We start from the raw sequence: 20835 nt of genomic DNA, 5'->3' as shown, positions 1-20835 counted from the left end.
ACAACTGTTGCCTTTATTTATCACTAATAAATAAGAATTTCATGACCAAAAAATCAACAAAAAAGGCTATAGTGAACCATGAAAATGAGGTCAAGGACAATGAACATATGAAATCCAGAACCTTCTTAACCTAATATAAGGTACAATGTATCTGCATACAAGGTATAATCCAACTAGGTCTTGTATCATCTAATATATAAAGCTTTATGCAAATAGTTATTAAAGCTTCTGTCACCAGATAGTAATCCCTAGGTCTCTAAAACTAGGGGATATAAACTGTTATCAGAGATATGTCTCATCTTTTGTAATTTTTATAATGAAAATGTTGAAATCAAAATAGCAATACTTTAACATCTTACATAAGTTGTGAAAATATTCCAAGTCAATGAAACATGGCTAAACAATCTCCAATAAACATTGGCATACCACTAATGGTTCCACTTACACTGACCTAATCACAAACTAATACATGATAACTAAGAAAAAAATTCAAAGTCAATAGACCATGACTAAGGATGCGGATCCAAATTATCTCCATGGAAATGAGATATGCCAATGCTTATACAACTGCATACCAAATATCATTGACCTACCAATAGTGGTTCCCTATAAACTGACCTAATCACAAACTTATACATGTATCAACAAAAGTGCACACACTGAAGTGTCTCGCCTTCTTTACTAATCATTGATATTATGTTGATAGTCCTAAGTATAAACCTTTATTATTACTGTCACATAAACTTAACATTAACCAAGATAGCTAAACAAAGACCAATGAACCATGAAAATGAGGTCAAGGTCAGATGAACCATGCCAGGCAGACATGTATAGCTAACAATGCTTCCATACAACAAATATAGTTGACAAGTTTTAGAAAAATAGACTTAAACACAAAAACTTAACACTGTGCAATGAACCGTGAAATTGAGGTCATGGTCAAATAAATCCTGCGGGACTAACATTTTGATCATAATATATTTTAGTACACCAAATATAGTTGACCTTTGGCATATAATATAAGATAAAAAGACCAAAAATTTACTTTGATCACTGAACCATGAAAATGAGGTCAAGGTCAGATGACATCTGCCCACTAGACATGTACACCTTACAAGCATTCCATACAACAAATATATAGTAGACCTATTGCATAAAGTATGAGAAAAACAGACCAAAACACAAAAACTTAACTATAACCACTGAACCATGAAAATGAGGTCAAGGTCAGGTGACACTTTTCAGCTGGACATATTCACCTTACAGTCCTCCCATACACCAAATATACTAGCCCTATTACTTATAGTATCTGAGATATGGAGTTGACCACCAAAACTTAACCTTGTTCACTGATCCATGAAATGAGGTCGAGGTCAAGTGAAAACTGTCTGACGGGGTTGAGGACCTTGCAAGGTATGCACATACCAAATAGTTATCCTATTACATGTACTTATAATAAGAGAGAATTCAACATTACAAAAATTCTGAACTTTTTTCCAAGTGGTCACTGAACCATGAAAATGAGATCAAGGACATTGGACATGTGACTGAAGGAAACTTTATAACATCAGGCATCTATATACAAAGTATGACGCATCCAGGTCTTTCACCTTCTAAAATATAAACCTTTTAAGAAGTGAGCTAACACCGCCGCCGGATCACTATCCCTATGTCGAGCTTTCTGCAACAAAAGTTGCAGGCTCGACAAAAATAAGAAAAAAATACGAAGTCAATAAACCATGACTAAGGGGGCCAAGCTAAATTATCTCCTAGGAAATGAGATATACCAATACTTATACAACTGTATACCAAATATCATTGACCTTCTACTTCCGGTACCCAATACACTGACCTAATCACAAACTAATACATGTAAAATAACCATGACTAAGGGGGCGGAGCCAAATTATTTCCATGGGAATGAGATATGCCAATGCTTATACAACTGCATACCAAATTTCATTGACCTACCACTTGTGGTTCCAAATATTCTGACCTAATCACAAACTAATACATATAAAATAAGCAAAAGTTTCTAAGTCAATAGACAATGACTGAGGGGGCAGGGCCAAATAGTTATCAAAGGTACCAGGATTGTAATTTAGTACGCCAGAAGCGCGTTTTGTCTACATAAGACTCATCAGTGACGCCCATATCAAAAAATTTGTAAAGCCAAATAAGTGCAAAGTTGAAGAGCATTGAGGATTCAAAATTCCAAAAAGTTGTGCCAAATGCGGCTAAGGTAATCTAGGCCAGGCATAAGACAATCCTTAGTTTTCAAAAAATTCAAAGTTTTGTAAACATGAAATTTATAAAAATGACCACATTATTGATATTCATGTCTACACCAAAGTGTTGACTACTGGGCTGGTGATACCCTTGGGGACAAAACGTCCACCAGCAGTGGCATCGACCCAAATAGTCTCCATGGAAATGAGATGTGGCAATACTTATACAACTGCATACCAAATATGATTGACCTACCACTTGTGGTTCACCATAAATAAGACCTAATCACAAACTAATACATTGTTGACGCAGTCACCGCCACCACCGGAAACAGCATACCTATGTCTCGCTTTTTAATTCTGTCATGGCAATACAAAAAAATTACATACTCCACATGAATTTAATTTTATTACATTCATCAACATATTTAAAAAGAAAGTATAATTTTCATAAAAAATAAATACAATATAAAATAGTTTAAAACATATCACAGTTAGCAGTACAGTAACTTGTACTTTACAAAATCTTTTTTGAACATTCATTTCAAATATTAAAAATTTCTTATACATGTACATGTATATTTTATTTCTAGAAAAAAATAGAGGATGGAATCATTGACCAATCCCATTTTTTAACAATGTTTTAAAAAAACATCTACATAATTAACTTAAATTATCAAAAATGATGACACTATTTTTTGGTTCTTTTCAAGTTTAACAAAAATCCCTGAAACTGATTTTTTTTTAATTAACACAAATTTCATCTTGATAAAAAATTACAAAATAAATCATATTTAGATTTCTCAAAATCAGATACAAAGATTAGGAAATTACCTCATTATCTATGTTTTTTAATTTTCTTTAGTAACAAACATTTTGAAAAATTAAATATTGATAAAGATTTGAAATGGAGTATTATAACTATTCAATACACAAAAAATGTTTGTAATATTCGTATTTTACATGTAAAAAATTTGGACGGATGAACAAGTAACTCTCAGCAGTGTTCATGGCTAAATAAATATAAATATGGAAAAATATTGTACAAGTTTAAAACAAAAGCATGTTCAAGTTCATTATAAGATGTATTTGTACAATTCCTCTTAAACAGTAGACAAGTTTTATATCACACTGCTGTACATAATATTCCTCCATATGTTGGGACACTTGATCTCTAGTAGGTATGGCAACTGTTTATGTTGTGGACTGTCCATCAGGAGTCTGAGGTGGTTGTTTATAATAAGGATCTTTGTGTAACATGATATCATTTAACTTTCTCATTACTTCATGTTCTTGAGATATCTTATTTTTCTGCAATAAAAATAATATCGAATTAATGAACAAAAACGAAAGCAAATGAATATGTTTGTGTATAATCAACAATACTTCTTAGTTGAATAATTTTTTATGGTTATACATTGAGAAAATATCTCAAAATTGCAAAAATAATAAACATTTTTTTTTCTGGGTCTCTTTCAATTAAATATAAATTTATTTGAAGTTTGCAGAAAAATGTTGAAAATAATTCTAATCATTCATTTTAACCCATTCTCATATCTTTTACAATAAAAGAAGAATGTGTCTGACAACACAAATATCCCTGCTCAAGCTTTGCAATTTTCAAGTTATAAAGGGGCATAAATCTATAACAATAAGTGTCTGTGCATTCTAGACATTTCTTAAGAATTGAATGAGTAAAACTCAAGTCAGAGTGTGATAATGAAAATCGGACTGATGGTCAAGGGTTACACTTAATGCCCCCCCCCAAAAAAAAATGAAAATATGTGAATTGATGAGGACCATGCTAGATGATGAATTCAGACATCTGTCTGACCAGTAGTATATATTCAAATTCCTCATACATAAATTAAATTAAAATTTGTGATACACTGTCCTACTCCCATTTTCCTGTGAAAATAGTTAGACTTACTAATAATGCTATTCTCATTAGCCCTGTTCCTCCACTCTTATTGTCCATTAGTATGGTGGTCTGGTATTGCATCGCTTTTAATAAATTATTCATTCCTGACTCAGCTATTTTATTACCTGTTATAAAATGATCAATAATATAAAATTTAAAATATGGTCAAGGTTTATATAAAAAAATATATTCAAGGTCATATTTTGAACCCTTGATATCAAATATTGTTAAAAATGTAGCACATAAAAATCTTTACATGATCATTCAGATATTGGTTTTTATATTTTTGTCAGACATTATTGCATTAAGGCCTCTTACTTCTCACATTTAGTGAAAAACTGCCTTAATTCCAAAATAGTTCCATTTTGAGATCTTGTCATTAGACAAAACAAGGGTAAATGTATTGAAATTCATAAATTATTTATCTTTTACTTACGAGATAAATTTAAGTTGATAAGGACTCTGTTTCCTGACACCCATAACTGACCATCAATAAAGTCTGCCACATCAGTCAAAGGATTGACCACTTCTCCACCACTCAAGTCCTTCAAATGATAAAGATGTTTGGTTAATAGTCATGGTAATAACTTAATATCATATATAAAACAAGAATGTGTCCAAAGTACAGGTATGGCCTAATTGCACTATCAATTTCCATGTTCAATGGACCGTAAAATTCTTTAAAAAAGTAATTTGGCATTAAAATTTAAAATATCATACCATAGGGAACATTTGTACTAAGTTTAAAGTTGATTGGACTTCAACTTCATCAAAAACTACCTTGACCAAAAACTTTAACCTGAAACTCGCACTTTCATTTTCTATGTTCAGTGGACCTTGAGATTGGGGTCAGAAGTCTAATTTGGTTTTAAAATTAGAAAGATCATATCATAAGCAACATTTGTACTAAGTTTCAAGTTGATTGGACTTCAGCTTTATCAAAAACTACCTTGACCAAAAACTTTAACCTGAAGCGGAACAGACTGACGGATGCACTAACCAGAAAACATAATGCCCCTCTACTATCAAAGGTAGGGCATACAAATTAATTGAGAATTAACCCATTGGACACTGATGATGTCCCGGCTTGCATAAAGGCTAAGAACAGTACCTGAGCATTAATCAAAAGTACCATTGTCAGCAAGTTGAACCACAAGATTTAGAGACTTATTTTATCATTATTTAGAAATTCCAGGTCCCTCCCGCCTCAACATACCTCTACTTCCTGTGCAGCTTGTTTGGTCTTGTCTTTACCTTTACCTTTACCCTTAGTACCTTTAGTATCGGCTGCTATTGAAGCTAAAAATAAATCATTACCAATTATTTCATTTTCAAATATTTCAATTTTAGAATAACATATATATTAACAAATAAGATAAACACAATAAAAAAAAAATATTATATAAATTTTTTAAATGATTAGAACAGATTCTTTTGAAATCCTGTTAGCATAAGACGACATATTCTAAATAATTGTACTCAAAAAGGATGTGTAATTCTAAACTGTTTCAGCTTAGACTGAAGATTAACTTTTAATTTAATGCCAAGATATCATGTCCTACAACAATTAAAATCAGTACTTTATTCTTTGTAATATGGAACTAACTTGTCTAACTTTTATAAAATTAACATTAACTATTCTTTAAAAAAGTCTGAAAAACATAAGTGAATTACACTGTCAATATTTATTTTGAATTCTAATATAAAAGCTATATGTCTTTGTTATTAACTCATCATTTTGATTGATGGAAACTGACATTCTGGAGAGTTTGTCAACTTCCATCATATTAAAATCACAAAAACATTTATCTTTAAAATTCTTCCTAAAATGTATTGGTTATAGTTGTAAACAGATTCAAAATTCTATGACAAAAATTCTGAAACTTATGATTATATAGACATCTATATGTAGGTATATATGTACTACCTAACACTGACAAAAACAACATAACTTTTATAAATACTTCTTTTTCACCTGAAAAATCCTACAAATTCTTTATTACAAAAAGACAACCAATGGTAATATAGATTATAAATTTCTAAATTTAAATGATTGATTGATTGAACGGATGTTTAACACAACTTTAAACACTATTGTGCTATTTTGTGGCTGTGTATTTTTATTAGTTTAATGTAATTTCCAATGATTCTTTCTACTAAGAAAAGATTGTAAGATTATTTTTTTTTTAATTTTATTTCCATTCCTTTGCATATTTATTTTAAGTCCTCCTTTTGTAGGAGAATAATATTATTTGCTCTTAAGCTTCTGCAATAAAGACTGAAATACTAATTGATGAATACACTATATATGTATACTTCAATCCTATTTCTGTAAAAGCTGTTAACTCCAAGATTAAAGCTCCATAAATCCAAATGGGAAAGACTCATTTATATTGTAACTTTGACTTTAGTATGAACTATATATATAACATTTTGTTTACCATTTATTGCTTTTTTTTAAATTCCATTGCAGATAAAACAAACTGGCAATTAAATTAAATTCTTTTTATGTCTTATGTCAAGTCATATTTGAACTAATGGTAAGATGAAATAGATTTCAGTTAACAGATAAATGAGTTCCCATTTAGATTTTCTTTCAATTCCTGTAAAAAAAAAGCTCTGTTCTGGAAACAACATCGGTCATGCCTTACCATGATTACCAACAAAAATGAACATAGGTTTTAAGCTTTATTATGATGTTACAGGAAAAATGACACTGACCACTTTTTACTAGTTGGTTCCAATTTTTAATAAATCAATTTTCTTTAAGTAAAGACACCTAACATTTTTCGCATACAAGCAATTTCCCTTCCAATAATATTATTCTATTAACCCAACCTACAGTTTATTGTCTAATATTCTGTGATTTACAAAACTTGTGAAATTTAATATAAATTTAATCTTACTCATGAGCAATGGTCTATTTACATTGACAACTAAAAATAATAAGAAGAAAAAACAAGGCAAGATCGACAAAGTATTTTTAAAAATTTGTTTGTTATATTCATAATTTGATTCTACAAAAGTGTGAAAAGGAAATAATTCTACAAAAGTGTGAAAAGGAAATAATAGTATGTAAATCTTTTTGAAAAAGTGTTTCGTTATAATTTCATTATTTTCTCCAGATTTTTATTTCCCAGACACATTAGAACCAAATAATAAATAAAGTGATCATTAAAGGGTAAAGGGGGGTAACTGTGAACAGGAAGGGGAGACAATTTACCACTGAGTGTTGACACAAATCGCAATGCTGCTGTTGTGAAAGAATGTAAAAATAATTGTGAAATAATTCATGGAAAATATATATAAATGTTAAATGAATTTATTATCTTTCCATAGTACAAAGCCACCTTCATAATGCTGAATATATTTTTTTATGAGGTATTCATAATTTTTTTTTTTAGTACAGTTTGAGGCTTAAAATGTTCTTTTTATATATAATCATTGGAAACTTAAACTGTTACAGTAAATGTTCTCAATTCTTAACATACCATGTAAATATATCAAAATAAATGTATCACACACATCACATGTGACATATATCAATCTTTATAACTCAAATTTTCCTGTATTGCAATTAACCAAATATTAAGCCATCAATGCAACAATGAAAATGACTTTGCAAATAACTTATTATTATAAGTTAAATTGAAATCTCAGAGCATCTTCGGTAAGATCCAAAAGAGACTTAGATGTGCAAGGGAGATAACTATTACCAGTGGAACCGCTGATGGCTGCCATAAATAGCAGTGAAGCTGTAGTGAAAAAACAAAATTTAAATCTTAACACAGCAAATCAACAGAATTTTGTGAACTGTGCTGTGGGTCAAATAGGAGAATGGTTCAAGAATGAAAATAAAAAATAATACATTTATTAAAAGTCTTTATATCAATTTGTAAAATACAGAAAATGTTTATGAAGTTTATAAAGTTATTTAAGGTCTAAAATAAACATAATGTTACACATTACAAAAAATCATGATGTTCATGAACAGCTGCAGATAAACACTGAAATTATCAAGATTAAAAGATTTTCAACAATTTCACTCTCTAACTTTAAATAGGGTAAGTTTTGCATCTGGTTTTGTTTGTGTTTTAGGAGGAACAGCTTAAACTTTTTTGTCTTCATAAATTGTGTTTAATGATTTTAACCATTACATTTGAATGAACAGTCAAATGTTCTCTATGGAAAAGTATGCTGTAAAATGTCTGAGGGAAAAAAAACATGGTAGCAAAACACATGTGATATTTTGTTGCCAATCTATGATATAACAGTTACACTGACAGTCAGTTTGAAAGTTTACCCTTGAACGACATTGACAACATTCTCACAGAATGTTTATCACAGTAATAAAAACTGAATGCAAACTTAAAATTTAAAGTAAATGATATTCATTTAAATTGCAGTGGCTGAAAAAAAACCATATGAAAATTACACAATTAATCTTTCAAATACTATATATAATACACAAACTTAAACTATATTTCTGTATTGTAGAGATACAAGATACCATATACCTCACATGCAAAAGTAAAGTGATGAGAAAATTATGAAAGAATGAGAAAAGAAAGACAACATGCTATTTCATTATCAGTATAACAACACTACATTGGTATCTTAATAAAACATGCAATTTATATCATTGAGGGATTGAAAATGACATGCATTGCTGAGTTCAGTGATACTATTCAGGGTTTAGAATTTGAATTACTATTATTTCTTTCATTATCTATCAGTCATATTAATAGAGGAGTATATAGACAAGATTATATCCCAAAAGGTGATTTCAAAATGGAAAACAAATGCTTTCTTTGACTTTTTTTAAACCTTGATTTTCATATAAGACAGACAGTACAATATTATTAAGTCATGCTGAGAAAATGGGCGTTGAGTTATATCTGACCTATCAGACACATATAAAACAAATAACAAAACTAAACTATGCTTGTTGGATGAAATAAATCCCCCCCAAAAAACAAACAAACAAACCAAACATCAATGTTTTGAATTTTTAGTGCATTGCCATGCCTCAGCATAGAATTCATTTGTTTCTATAATATTTGAATTGCACAGAAGTTTAATTAATCTTATGGACCAGTGGACAGGACTTTCCTTTTCATCAAGTTTATTAAATCTATTGATGAAACTTACAAAATATTATCAGTTTCATTCAATACCCAAATCAAAAATATTTGGTAGTGAAAATTAGTGATTTCCCTAGAAACAGGACTAAGGGACTATGATACCATGAAAAAACAAAAGATAAGATGTGAAAGTATCAATTATAGACCATGCATTTCCTTCAGATGTACGTACATTGTACTGTTAGCTAGAATAGAAGTAAAGCTGCATACATTGGTATCATTTCAGACTGAATCATTCTTCAAACTACAAAATACTTCTGAAATCTGGTCCTTTCGTTTGACAAAAGTTAGCATAAACTTCAAATAGATAATAATTATCCTTTTAGCTAATAAATTCCGTTCTTAAAATTGTTAAGTTATCTTATACAGTTATACATCGAATACCCAAATTTATACCGATCTATAAATCTTTTATGCTTGATGAACAAGGGATCTTTGACAAAAATCTCAGTTTCAAATAGTTTGAAGAATGACCATTCAATTATAAGTTCTACCAAGTTATCTCCCCTAACCATGCACAACTCACCTCCTGAACTGCGACCTCCGACAGTTCCACTTTTATCGCCTTTATAAAATTTATGAAATCATGTTTATTGACAAATTGATGATTTAAATGATTTAATTGGATGCTCCTTACCTTTCTGACCAATATTACTTTAGATACAGTAATTACAATTGGGAATAGACAACTTTATTTACAATAGTATATTGTGCTAAAGAACAAACTGTTGAGTGCTGAGATCAAAATTTTTCAGGTGAGTTTCAGGTCATTTTAACAGTGTCAAAAAGTATGTGAGAAATCTTGATCTCAACAGGTATCCTAGAATTTGTATTTGAACTATAAATAAAAAGATTACTTCATAACAAATTTGATAAATTACAAGCATTGAATTTGCAAAGTATTCAAATAGACTGTGTTTGTGACATGTTTATTTAATTTCACATATCATCAGATCTAGAACTATGTATTCTACATTTCTAAATCTAAGACCAAAACATATAGATGAAATTTCATTATAATATGCACAATAATGTATTTTGACATTTTTTTTTTCAAAGGACAGTAAAATTATATAAAAAGACTAGGGGTAGGCAAATAATATTGGGCAACCAAACTTTTAAAGAAGCCTTTAATAATGATTATAAATTACGCAAATGAAAATATCTGAAATAAAATATTCTTACTTTAATACTTTTGGATGTTTTGTAACTTGTAAGGAAGAGTTCAAATATTAATATTTAACAGCTAAAGGAACTGTTTATAAATGTATATGATAAAATTGAGAATGGAAATGGGGAATGTGTAAAAGAGACAACAACCCGACCATAGAAAAAACAACAGCAGAAGGTCACCAACAGGTCTTCAATGTAGCGAGAAATTCCCGCACCCGGAGGCGTCTTTCAGCTGACCCATAAACAAATATATACTAGTTCAATGATAATGAATGCCATACTAATGTTGGCTTTTATTTCCTTCATTTTTCAAATGTAATCAAAGTTTTCTAGCATAAGAAATACAATTGATCAGAAACCTAATTAGTATTGACTTCTGAGATATGAAAGATAGTTATAATATTGTTGACAACAGAAAAGAGAAATTAACATGTTTTAAACATAGAAAATTGATGATCCAATAAAGATTAGGTTGTATGAAAATAGCAACCATAATCAAAATGTGCTTTTACTGGTTCTTTTTGTGTTGATATTGTATAGTAAAATAACAACAATAAGAAACCAGTTTCAACATTGTGCTTTCTATACATATATAATTCTGAAATATTTTCTGGTTATAAATAACTGAATATAATTGCAAGTATTAAAAAGAAATGAAGTTTTTATTATTCTAAGCAGGAGGAAAATACCAGAGTTACAAATTTCAACACAGCAAAATAAATCTGATTTCTGTTCAATATTTCAAAAATATTGTGTTATTTCATCTTGACCTTGTTCTTGAATGCCCTTTTCATGATTCTTTTTTCTTCAATTTAATACTGAGTGGCATATCCTAGAGAAGTTATCAGGTGCCTGCATAGGGCATTTGCATGTATGTCTTAGAAAATGTGATTTACACAGCATTCGTAGTGATCGACTTCTCTGAATCTGCCACTGTTGCAAAAGTATTGAGGACATGTTTAGTAACTGTTGAAATTTGTAACCCCAAGTATTGATTGACTAGTCTGTGATTACAAAGTTATTGAGAGTATGAAAATACTTTTTTTTGTTTTTATATTAAAATGTATCTTTTTTTTATTGACAATCAAAATGTTAAAAAGGTCTCTGATAAAAAGGAAAAGACTCCTATCAAGCACTGTAAACCAACTTATTTCCCGTTTTACCCTTTCTTGTCCACTTCGTGGCTATTTAGTTAAGCAATTTTTAAATGTATATGATGTAGTTTAAGACGAAAAGATTCAAGTTTTACCTTTTCGTGACAATTTATAATAGTGTTATTTTTCTATTCATGAAAATAAGTTGGTTTTACAGTATTTGAATGTTTGCTCATAGACATTGCAGCATTTCTAGTTTTATTTTTCGGTGATATAATCAAACATATTCAACAAAGTTATCAGTTGAACTGTTAGAAAAAGATACATTGAATTTGTGGTATTCAAATTACTAATCTTATTATTTCCCAGAATTGTTTCATCATTTTTAGAAATAAAGAATACTTTTTTTTGTTTTTACAATAATCATCAAAATGAACTTGTGATAATTATGGAGAAGTAATCCCTTTTAGAAAATAACATATTCAAGAGTTATTATAAAAAAAATCCTTTTGTACACATTTATAATAAATTTAAAAGCTATTTAGTTAAAACATACTAACAAGAAAAACATGAAACTATTTTCTTTCTTTTAAAATTATATTCTATCAGCACAGAGCAAAAAGGAATTCTGAAATCTAGAAGGAAAATTTGACTCTACAGTAACAAAAAAAATACAGAAAAAAAATCACAGACTAGAAAATAATGCACACAGTATTTCATCTGGCATCTACAAAAATAGGCTGAAAGAAAGCTTTTGGTATTTCATTCTGTATATAGCAAAGATATATATAGTTGTTGAGATTAACCTTTTGTTCCTCGTGATTCTGAAGAGAAAGATACAGTAACTATTTAGTATTAAAAAATCAAATCATACACATCAAAAATTTCATTTAAGTGTCAAAAATACACACAAAAACAATTCATAAATTGTGAGCTAATTTTTTCCTGCTCTATTAAAGTGCCACACACGCAAACTAAAGACAATGTGATTTAATAAAATTCAGTTTCACTATTTTAACTGCATATTCATAAAGTCAACATAAACCTGACTTTTGTTGTCATGATAACCTACCTTTCTTTGTTAGTGTCTTGTCTTCCTTTTCTTTCTTTTTGGTTTTGTCATGTTTCTCTTCCTCTTTAGCATCTTTACCCTTCGGATCCTAGCAAATATTTTATTTTATTATTATAATAACAGTTTTAATTTCGTTTTCAATTGCAAATAAGCTGTTTAAATACAATTTACTATAAACTTACAAGAAATTGAACAAAAAGATGCATTATTGTTTTGTTGGTAGCATTTCGTCCACATCATAACTCCAATGATTGATTTTAGATGAATTAAACTTTCTAAATTTGTATTGATACACACATTGGCTTTTTTTGGAGAAGACATTACTAAGTTGAAAAACTTGTGTCTAATCCATTTGTCTCTTTCTTGGAACAATAAAATATGTTTAAACTACATTAGCTTTTTTCTTTTTGTAATTTCAAACCTTTTAAAAAAAATAAAACTGATTATCTATTAATTTCAAACCTTATTTTGACGATTAAACTTCTACCAGATCAGGAATAAGGCAGTTGTTTTTAACTTTTTTTCAATGATTAATAACACTGTTAGATTTATATACTTCCCTTTCTTTTAATTTACCTTGGAGTTCAGTATGTTTGCTATACATTTACCTTGGAGTTCAGTACGTTTGTTATACATTTACCTTGGAGTTCAGTACGTTTGCTATACATTTACCTTGGAGTTCAGTACGTTTGTTATACATTTACCTTGGAGTTCAGTATGTTTGCTATACATTTACCTTGGAGTTCAGTACGTTTGTTATACATTTACCTTGGAGTTCAGTACGTTTGTTATACATTTACCTTGGAGTTCAGTACGTTTGCTATACATTTGGAGTTCAGTACGTTTGTTATACATTTACCTTGGAGTTCAGTACGTTTGCTATACATTTACCTTGTAGTTCAGTATGTTTGTTATACATTTACCTTGGAGTTCAGTACGTTTGTTATACATTTACCTTGGAGTTCAGTATGTTTGTTATACATTTACCTTGGAGTTCAGTACGTTTGTTATACATTTACCTTGGAGTTCAGTACGTTTGTTATACATTTACCTTGTAGTTCAGTATGTTTGTTATACATTTACCTTGTAGTTCAGTATGTTTGTTATACATTTACCTTGTAGTTCAGTATGTTTGTTATACATTTACCTTGGAGTTCAGTACGTTTGTTATACATTTACCTTGGAGTTCAGTACGTTTGTTATACATTTACCTTGGAGTTCAGTATGTTTGTTATACATTTACCTTGGAGTTCAGTACGTTTGTTATACATTTACCTTGGAGTTCAGTATGTTTGCTATACATTTACCTTGGGAGTTCAGTACGTTTGTTATACATTTACCTTTTTCTTAGCTGATGCTTTGCTTCCTTTCTTATCTTTATCCATATGCGACTGACTTCTAACACTTGCTGGTCTATCTTTGGACCCATCTCTCCTACTACCTGGTGGCTGTATGAAAGATTTTGAGTAACATTTGTATAAATTACTGTAAATTCAGAAATTATTGCGTGCATTTATTATTGCGATTTTGACATTTTAGACTCTAATGCGATTTTAATTTTTGTGATAATGAAAAATCCTGTTTAATTATACAAACAAATTCAAAATGGGAGTCTTAATTATTGCGATTATAACCCTGTTGCATTTTTCCCAATAATAAAAACATCGCAACAATTTCTGAATTTACAGTAGTTTAAATGATAAAGCAGAAAAACAGAGCCTCAAGTGTTTTGTTTCAGAAATGATAAAAGTACAAAATAAAATTTGTATAAATAAAATATAAAATGTACTCTGTGAACACCTAAAAAATAAATTAATTTAAATAACAGGTTGACATCTTCAAGTCCTCTAGAAGAAAATGCTGCAAGTTTAGTTGAATTATGTCGAAACCATTTTTTATGAACACTAGGATTAACCAAGTGTGACCAAGACAATGATACAAGACAAAGCATCACAACAAGAGGTACATATGTGTCACGTGTGAGAGCTGCATGCTACAATAAAAATGAGAGACACAGGTTCTAATGACTAACGGCATAAATGTAAACTCAAGTTTAAAATCACTTACAGATTTATTCCTTTCTGGGAAATCTTTTTCTGAAAAGTGTTTTCTTCTTTCTACCACTTCTTCATGTGTTAGAGGGAATCGTGATAAAATCTGTAAATAAACAAAATTCAAAATCTTTATTTATATCTACAGAAGAATAAATTTTCATCTTTAATTACTACTAGACTTTCCTGTTTTAAAAATTAATGAGATTAACAAAGATATTATTTCATAAAAAAACACCATCATAGTGGTCAATAATATCAACTACTGAATCAAAATTTGAGAAGTATTATTAAAATTTCAGAAAAATTATGCATACAGCTAATTATTTCAAAATTTCAAAATGCTAGTTTATATTTCGGCGAAACCTATTCTGCCAGAATTTTTCTCAATAATAATAAAAACTCCCCAAATTTTTCTGCTTTTACAGTATTCTAGAATACACATGTACTTTCCTAAGAAATGTTGACATAATTCAGTAAGACAGTGGCATAAACACATGTAGACAAAACAAATAAATACTATCGTTGTGACACACTCATTAACTAGCAAGATATTCATCTAGAAGAAAATGGTAGATGTGTAAATATTTACCTCTGCAATTTTTGAAGCACCTTTATCTCCAATGAAATTAGATGCTAATGATAGAGACATTAGATTTCTGTTCATACGTAAACCCTAAAAAAAAACAAGAACATCATTACTTATCAATCCTGTGATTTGAAATTTTCAAAAAGTAATTCTATCATACAGCCTTTTCCTAAAAACATGAATTATATTTTTGAATACATAAATTAATTAAGAGACATCTGTTATCTGCTCTCCGGTCGAGTTGTTGTCTCTGACAAATTTCCCATTTCCATAAGAATTGTGTTTTTTGTTTTATTTTGCCACTATAAAATTGAGAATGGAAATGGGGAATGTGTCAAAGAGACAACCAGACCATAGAACAGACAATAACAGAAGGTCACCAACAGGTCTTCTATATACTTATCAGTAAATTGTCGACTGTAAAGTGAATTCTAATGCAAACAGAACCTCATTAATAATGAATCAGGCATTTGTTGTTTACTTTTCTTTTGAATTGATTATTAGCTTATAATAGGGCATAATTTTTTTCAATGTTGAAGGCTGTACAGTGTTTTATCTATGTCCTGTTGACTCTTATAGTTAGTTGTCCAATTTGTATTCATACCACATCTTCTTATTTAATAATCCTAACTTAACTGTTAATATTAAACCCTTTAACCCTTTCCTTCATAATGACGCCTTTTGACGCCACCCCCTTTACTCCATAATGACGCCTTTTGACGCCTGTGTAGTACCTCAGTTGAAACGCTTTGACCTCGAAATGAATGCATCAGACTTAGCAAAATTTGTATCCAATATGAAAAGGTAATTCATGAGAATATCTTGACTGGAATTTCATTGATGAAATATTTGTTTTTCCCAATGCATTGATACTTTAAACCTGATGATTATTTTTTTAATGAAAAAATCCTATGCGAATCAAGTGTGTAAAAAAAATGTCCATGGAGGAAAGGGTTAACCATATTAAACTTACTAAAGCTATATGTTCAGCACCGACATCTGTAATTCTATTCCCTGACAGGTTTAGAGATATAAGCTTGGTATTACATCTCTTTGTACTACCTAAAGCTTGACCAATCTGTTCTGCTCCTTTATCTGTAATCCCACAGTGACGCAGTGACAAATTCTGTATACTGAAATGGTACAATGAAATTAAAATATTAAACTCCTGGTCCAAGTACTAGATACTGCATAGCAGCAACCAATTAACAGCAAAATTTCCATAAATTCAGTAGTCAAATAACAGTTTGCAGATCTGTTTTTCAATACTTTTACAAATGATCCGAATGAAACTTACTTTTATATAAGCTTTGGATTTCAAATATTTTGGCCACAAGCATCACTGAAGAGACATTGTCGAAATGCGCATCTGGTGCAAGAAAATTGATACCTTTAATTTTATTACTTAATGTATTGGTGTAGAGTATTGTTATCTGTATAACTAAATGGTTGCAAGTGAAATATGTACACCACTTAGGGACATTTAAATGCTTACAATAACACATTTTCAAATATATGACATCAATTTCAATATTTATGATAAACTGTGTTGCATGCTTAATAGTACAAAAAAAGTAAAACTTACGGGCTTTCTTCTCCCATTAATTCATGCCAATTTTCTTCTACAACAGTATTACCATCTAAAACAAGGTTTCTGTAAGAAACAAAATAATTTCATTTATATTTCTACTTTGTACAATTTTCCAACAAATTATAACTAGAAACCTGCAGTTGAATGGCTTAAATAATGTTCATATGAGTTGCTTTTTGTTTGTAGTGTAAATAAATTTTAGACTACTGAGCTGTTCTTTCTCTCAGATTGATGCGTGTTTCTGTACTTTACAGTGATATCTTTATGCTACTTAATTGAAGTCTACAATCTCTACAAGCTACCCTATGTGAGTTGTTGATTCACTGAAATCTATATTATAGCCCAAGCAGAAAATCTTTTATCCTTTCCTCACATTTATATTATTTAAGAAATTGATGTTATAAGTAAATATGCTGTTATCAGGTTTGATGTGAATAGAAAAATTGAATTTTCAATGAATGTTACCTCATTTCTGGGATCTCGGTAATTGTTGATGCAAGAATTGTAATTACTTCCCCTGACAAGCCACAATTCCACAAACTGAAAAAACAAAAAAAAAGTTATACATCATTTCCATACATCTTTTTTTCTATGTAGCATTTTAAATTTTGAACACCAGAGCTGTATTATGAAAGGATTTTCTCAGTATGCTTATTTACAGAAAAATTAATCAAACATATTACCCAAATTATTTAGCAACATATGTGAAAATGTCTCAACTTCAAAATGTGCCATCATGCATAATTAAGTTTATGATACGTACTGTGCTAGAGGAAAACAATAACATTACCGTAAATTGAAATTCGCATATTGCCCCAAGTAACCTCCATGATTAATTCAATTACTATAATAAAAAAGATGAGACTTACTTGATTGTATGTAATTTTGCCATCTTAGGCCAGCACTGTTTAAATATCTCCATTATGGGTTCAACTATTTTCCAACCTAAAAAATCAATAATATTGATTTCAAACTATCACTTTTTTATGTTCAGGGAATAACTAAATCTGGGTCCAAACACTAATTTGGCATTCAAAAATTAGAAAGTTCAAATTGTTAAGGACATTTATATTAGCTTGCCTTCTAATTTATGTGACTTAAACTTCACATAAAACTACCTTAAACCCAAACCCAATCTGATGCCATTATGGGGGACTGTACAGGCAAGCAATGGATAGATAAACCGGAATAAAAAAAAAACATAATGCTCCTTACAAACATGCTACAATTCCTATAATTTATACCAATAATGTACCTCTAATATATATTTCAGTCACTGTGTCTGGTTTATCAAAGTTTTCCATCTCTACTTGTACACTAGGTCTGAAGTATTCAAATTTGTCTTTCATTGTAAATGTCTTTGGTGGTGCTTCTATTCCTTCTGTTAAATAATAAATCCTAACATTCTAAAAACCTTTTAATTCTCAATACAAATGAAATTTTGATTCTAAATACATGATGAATTTTAAATTCTAAAAACATAATGAATCATAAATTCTAAATACATAATGAATTTTAAATTCTAAATACAAAATGAATTTTAAATTCAAGACTAATTCTAGCATCTTTCAAAATGCTTTGTAACATTTTTACTCAAATATAAGACTCATAACCTTTTAACATTTCTGTTATAATAAAATGGGTCACTGCAAATGTTGTTGGTGTCCAAATCAAAGATTAAGTGAATTACGAAAGAAGGGCAAGTGAAGTTACAATTGTTATTGTTTTATAACAATTTTCAATCACATATCAAGACTGATTGATATCTACATATACTGAAAAGGAATACAGTGTCCAAATATAAATTGTATATCCTTTGAACAGAAATGTTCAGAGCATATATACTGAATATCCTTTTTCATCTAAATTCTGTAGAGTTATTACTTATAGGTCTATGGTTTTACAGTAACATACATTCAATAAATGTATAGTTCTGTTAGAGGAATTTGAAATATTTATTAAAAAGATTCTCAGGAAGTATAATTGTTGCATATATCATTATTCTATAATAGGCTGAATATTCAGATGCTGTGCAATATTTTTTTCAAAATACATACATAAATATTCATAAAAAAAAGTCTGAAATATGGCACATGCATGTTAACTATACTTTAATACATTATATATATATTTTAATAGGGCTCTTCACGGTTAGTTCGGCCATATTGGATAGGGGACAAAAATACAGGAAAACGTTATTGAAACAGAGCAGTTGCTTGGAAACACACATAGGATTTCCCATACTTTCATACTATTTCCACCTCTTTCTAAAAAATCTGCCCCTATCCAACATGGCCGAACTAACCGTGAAGAGCCGTATTACTAGATACTTTTTAATAAAAAAATGTGATGTTAATATAGTTAGTCAATCTATCTATAAGCAATGCAACTACATGACATGTCCAAAGTTTCCATATTAGTGAAATTACACATGACATGTTCAAATTTTGCCCAATTAGTGAAACTATTCTACAACTATCACCATTTCACATTATTTTTGCATTATTTACAAAAACTTTGTTAAAAATTCGAATTTCTGTTTGTTGGTAATGAAAAAAATAATTATGTGATGTTGATCATTAAAAAAAAGATACTTTGCTATCTAAAATCTACAATGCAACTAACTTCCATTTTATTTTTTAACCCTTCACAAAATTGAAATTCCCAATTTTAGAAAAAAATACTAGGTAAAAATAATCAAACCTCATTCTAACCATAAAAAAAAGAAGTACATGTATGCAGTGTAAAGGATAACTGCATAATATTTGGACATAAATTAATTTACGAATCTTGTTATTGTCGACAACAAGGGTACTCTTTAAAATGATAAGTTTTAAAATGTTGTTTTTTCATAATATTTTTTGTATTATTAGTGTATACTGTAAAAGTGCTTTCAATCATGGATCTTTTTCATCTAAATTAAGCAGCTTGTATTAATAAAATTGAAAAAGTAAATGGGAAATGTGTCAAACAGACAATCCAGTCTTCACGCTGAGTGGCAGCCCAGCCTTGCTCTTAGGCCTGTAAAAGTCATATCTACAGGCCAACAGAATCTAACTAAAATTTTTCAAAAATTTAGACTCGCGCCTGTAGATTTTGCAGTTCATCGTGAAGACTGCAATTACCCGACCAAAGACTATTTTGAATAAATTTCAAGATTGAAATGTCCCATAACAACTACAAGAACTGATACTTCATGATTGATAACATTTTAAAGTATTGATTTTAATTCACAACAAACTACACACCACCATCCAAATCTTGCTCCGGATCAGGATCAGGCTCAACAGGAGCCTGTGGAGCTTTTCCCTTGCCTTTATCTGGTTTTCCACTTTCTGTATGGCCCATTACGGTTGGAGGACGAGCTCTAGGAATTATAGGTGGGATATATGTCATACTGTTACGCCGGCATAATTCTGTAAAATCTGCCTGAAAATTCCCTGTGCAGCTGTAAGGCTCTACAAATTATTAAGGACAAATTGAAATGAATCATAATTTCATAAAATTTTATTTCATTAAATGTAAGTCTGCAAGTACATTTGTAAACATCAAACATTCAAAACAAGATATCTGCTTTATTCTATATGAAATTTGAATAAGCCGATTTAAAACACATCAAGCAGTTTTTGCACTGCAGTTACAACTAGTCTTCAATGATAATGATAAATATGCTCAAAGATACATTTTTTTACAATTGTGCGGCAACTATAATATCTAAATAATGTAAACACGATAAAGGTTATATTACTGAATATATGAATATTTCAGATAGAGTTACCTTTCTTGAAATAGTCATTGTACATGTTGTCCATTCAAAAGATTGATTGATTGATTGATTGTTGGTTGCTTTACGCCGCATTAGCAGCCCATTCAAAAGAAGAAAGAGAACAGTTTTTGTAATAAGTATTATTCTATAAAAGGACCCTATAGAGACTTATGAAAATCTCTAAGGGCTGTATCTATGTTGGTTGT

General features: G+C 29.7%; 1 protein-coding gene across 16 annotated transcripts in view; it reads right to left on the bottom strand.

Annotated features, from left to right (window-relative positions):
* Window positions 1-2618: 2618 nt before the first annotated feature.
* The window catches only part of LOC134715951 (leucine-rich repeat-containing protein 71-like), a 41614-nt gene continuing 23397 nt past the window's right edge, over window positions 2619-20835 (bottom strand). For 8 of the 16 annotated variants that reach the window (XM_063578528.1, XM_063578538.1, XM_063578533.1 and 5 more), the window contains exons 3-19: window positions 20112-20321; window positions 18119-18244; window positions 17733-17808; window positions 17329-17403; window positions 16858-16926; window positions 16246-16405; window positions 15276-15359; window positions 14700-14789; window positions 13973-14080; window positions 12633-12720; window positions 12367-12384; window positions 9820-9858; window positions 7866-7904; window positions 5366-5448; window positions 4586-4694; window positions 4159-4274; window positions 2619-3539 (exon numbers count right to left, since the gene is read on the bottom strand). In XM_063578528.1, coding sequence (XP_063434598.1) covers window positions 3423-3539; window positions 4159-4274; window positions 4586-4694; window positions 5366-5448; window positions 7866-7904; window positions 9820-9858; window positions 12367-12384; window positions 12633-12720; window positions 13973-14080; window positions 14700-14789; window positions 15276-15359; window positions 16246-16405; window positions 16858-16926; window positions 17329-17403; window positions 17733-17808; window positions 18119-18244; window positions 20112-20321 — 1607 coding nt within the window. In that variant the 3' untranslated portion in view covers window positions 2619-3422. The remainder of the gene's footprint in view (window positions 3540-4158; window positions 4275-4585; window positions 4695-5365; window positions 5449-7865; window positions 7905-9819; window positions 9859-12366; window positions 12385-12632; window positions 12721-13972; window positions 14081-14699; window positions 14790-15275; window positions 15360-16245; window positions 16406-16857; window positions 16927-17328; window positions 17404-17732; window positions 17809-18118; window positions 18245-20111; window positions 20322-20835) is intronic. The other 8 variants (XM_063578537.1, XM_063578545.1, XM_063578531.1 and 5 more) reach the window with 7 other exon arrangements.

Source organism: Mytilus trossulus, chromosome 4, assembly GCF_036588685.1.
Source record: "Mytilus trossulus isolate FHL-02 chromosome 4, PNRI_Mtr1.1.1.hap1, whole genome shotgun sequence".
Taxonomy (NCBI): domain Eukaryota; kingdom Metazoa; phylum Mollusca; class Bivalvia; order Mytilida; family Mytilidae; genus Mytilus; species Mytilus trossulus.
The sequence above is the reverse complement of the archived record's forward strand: the minus strand, read 5'-3'. Positions and strand labels throughout refer to the sequence as shown.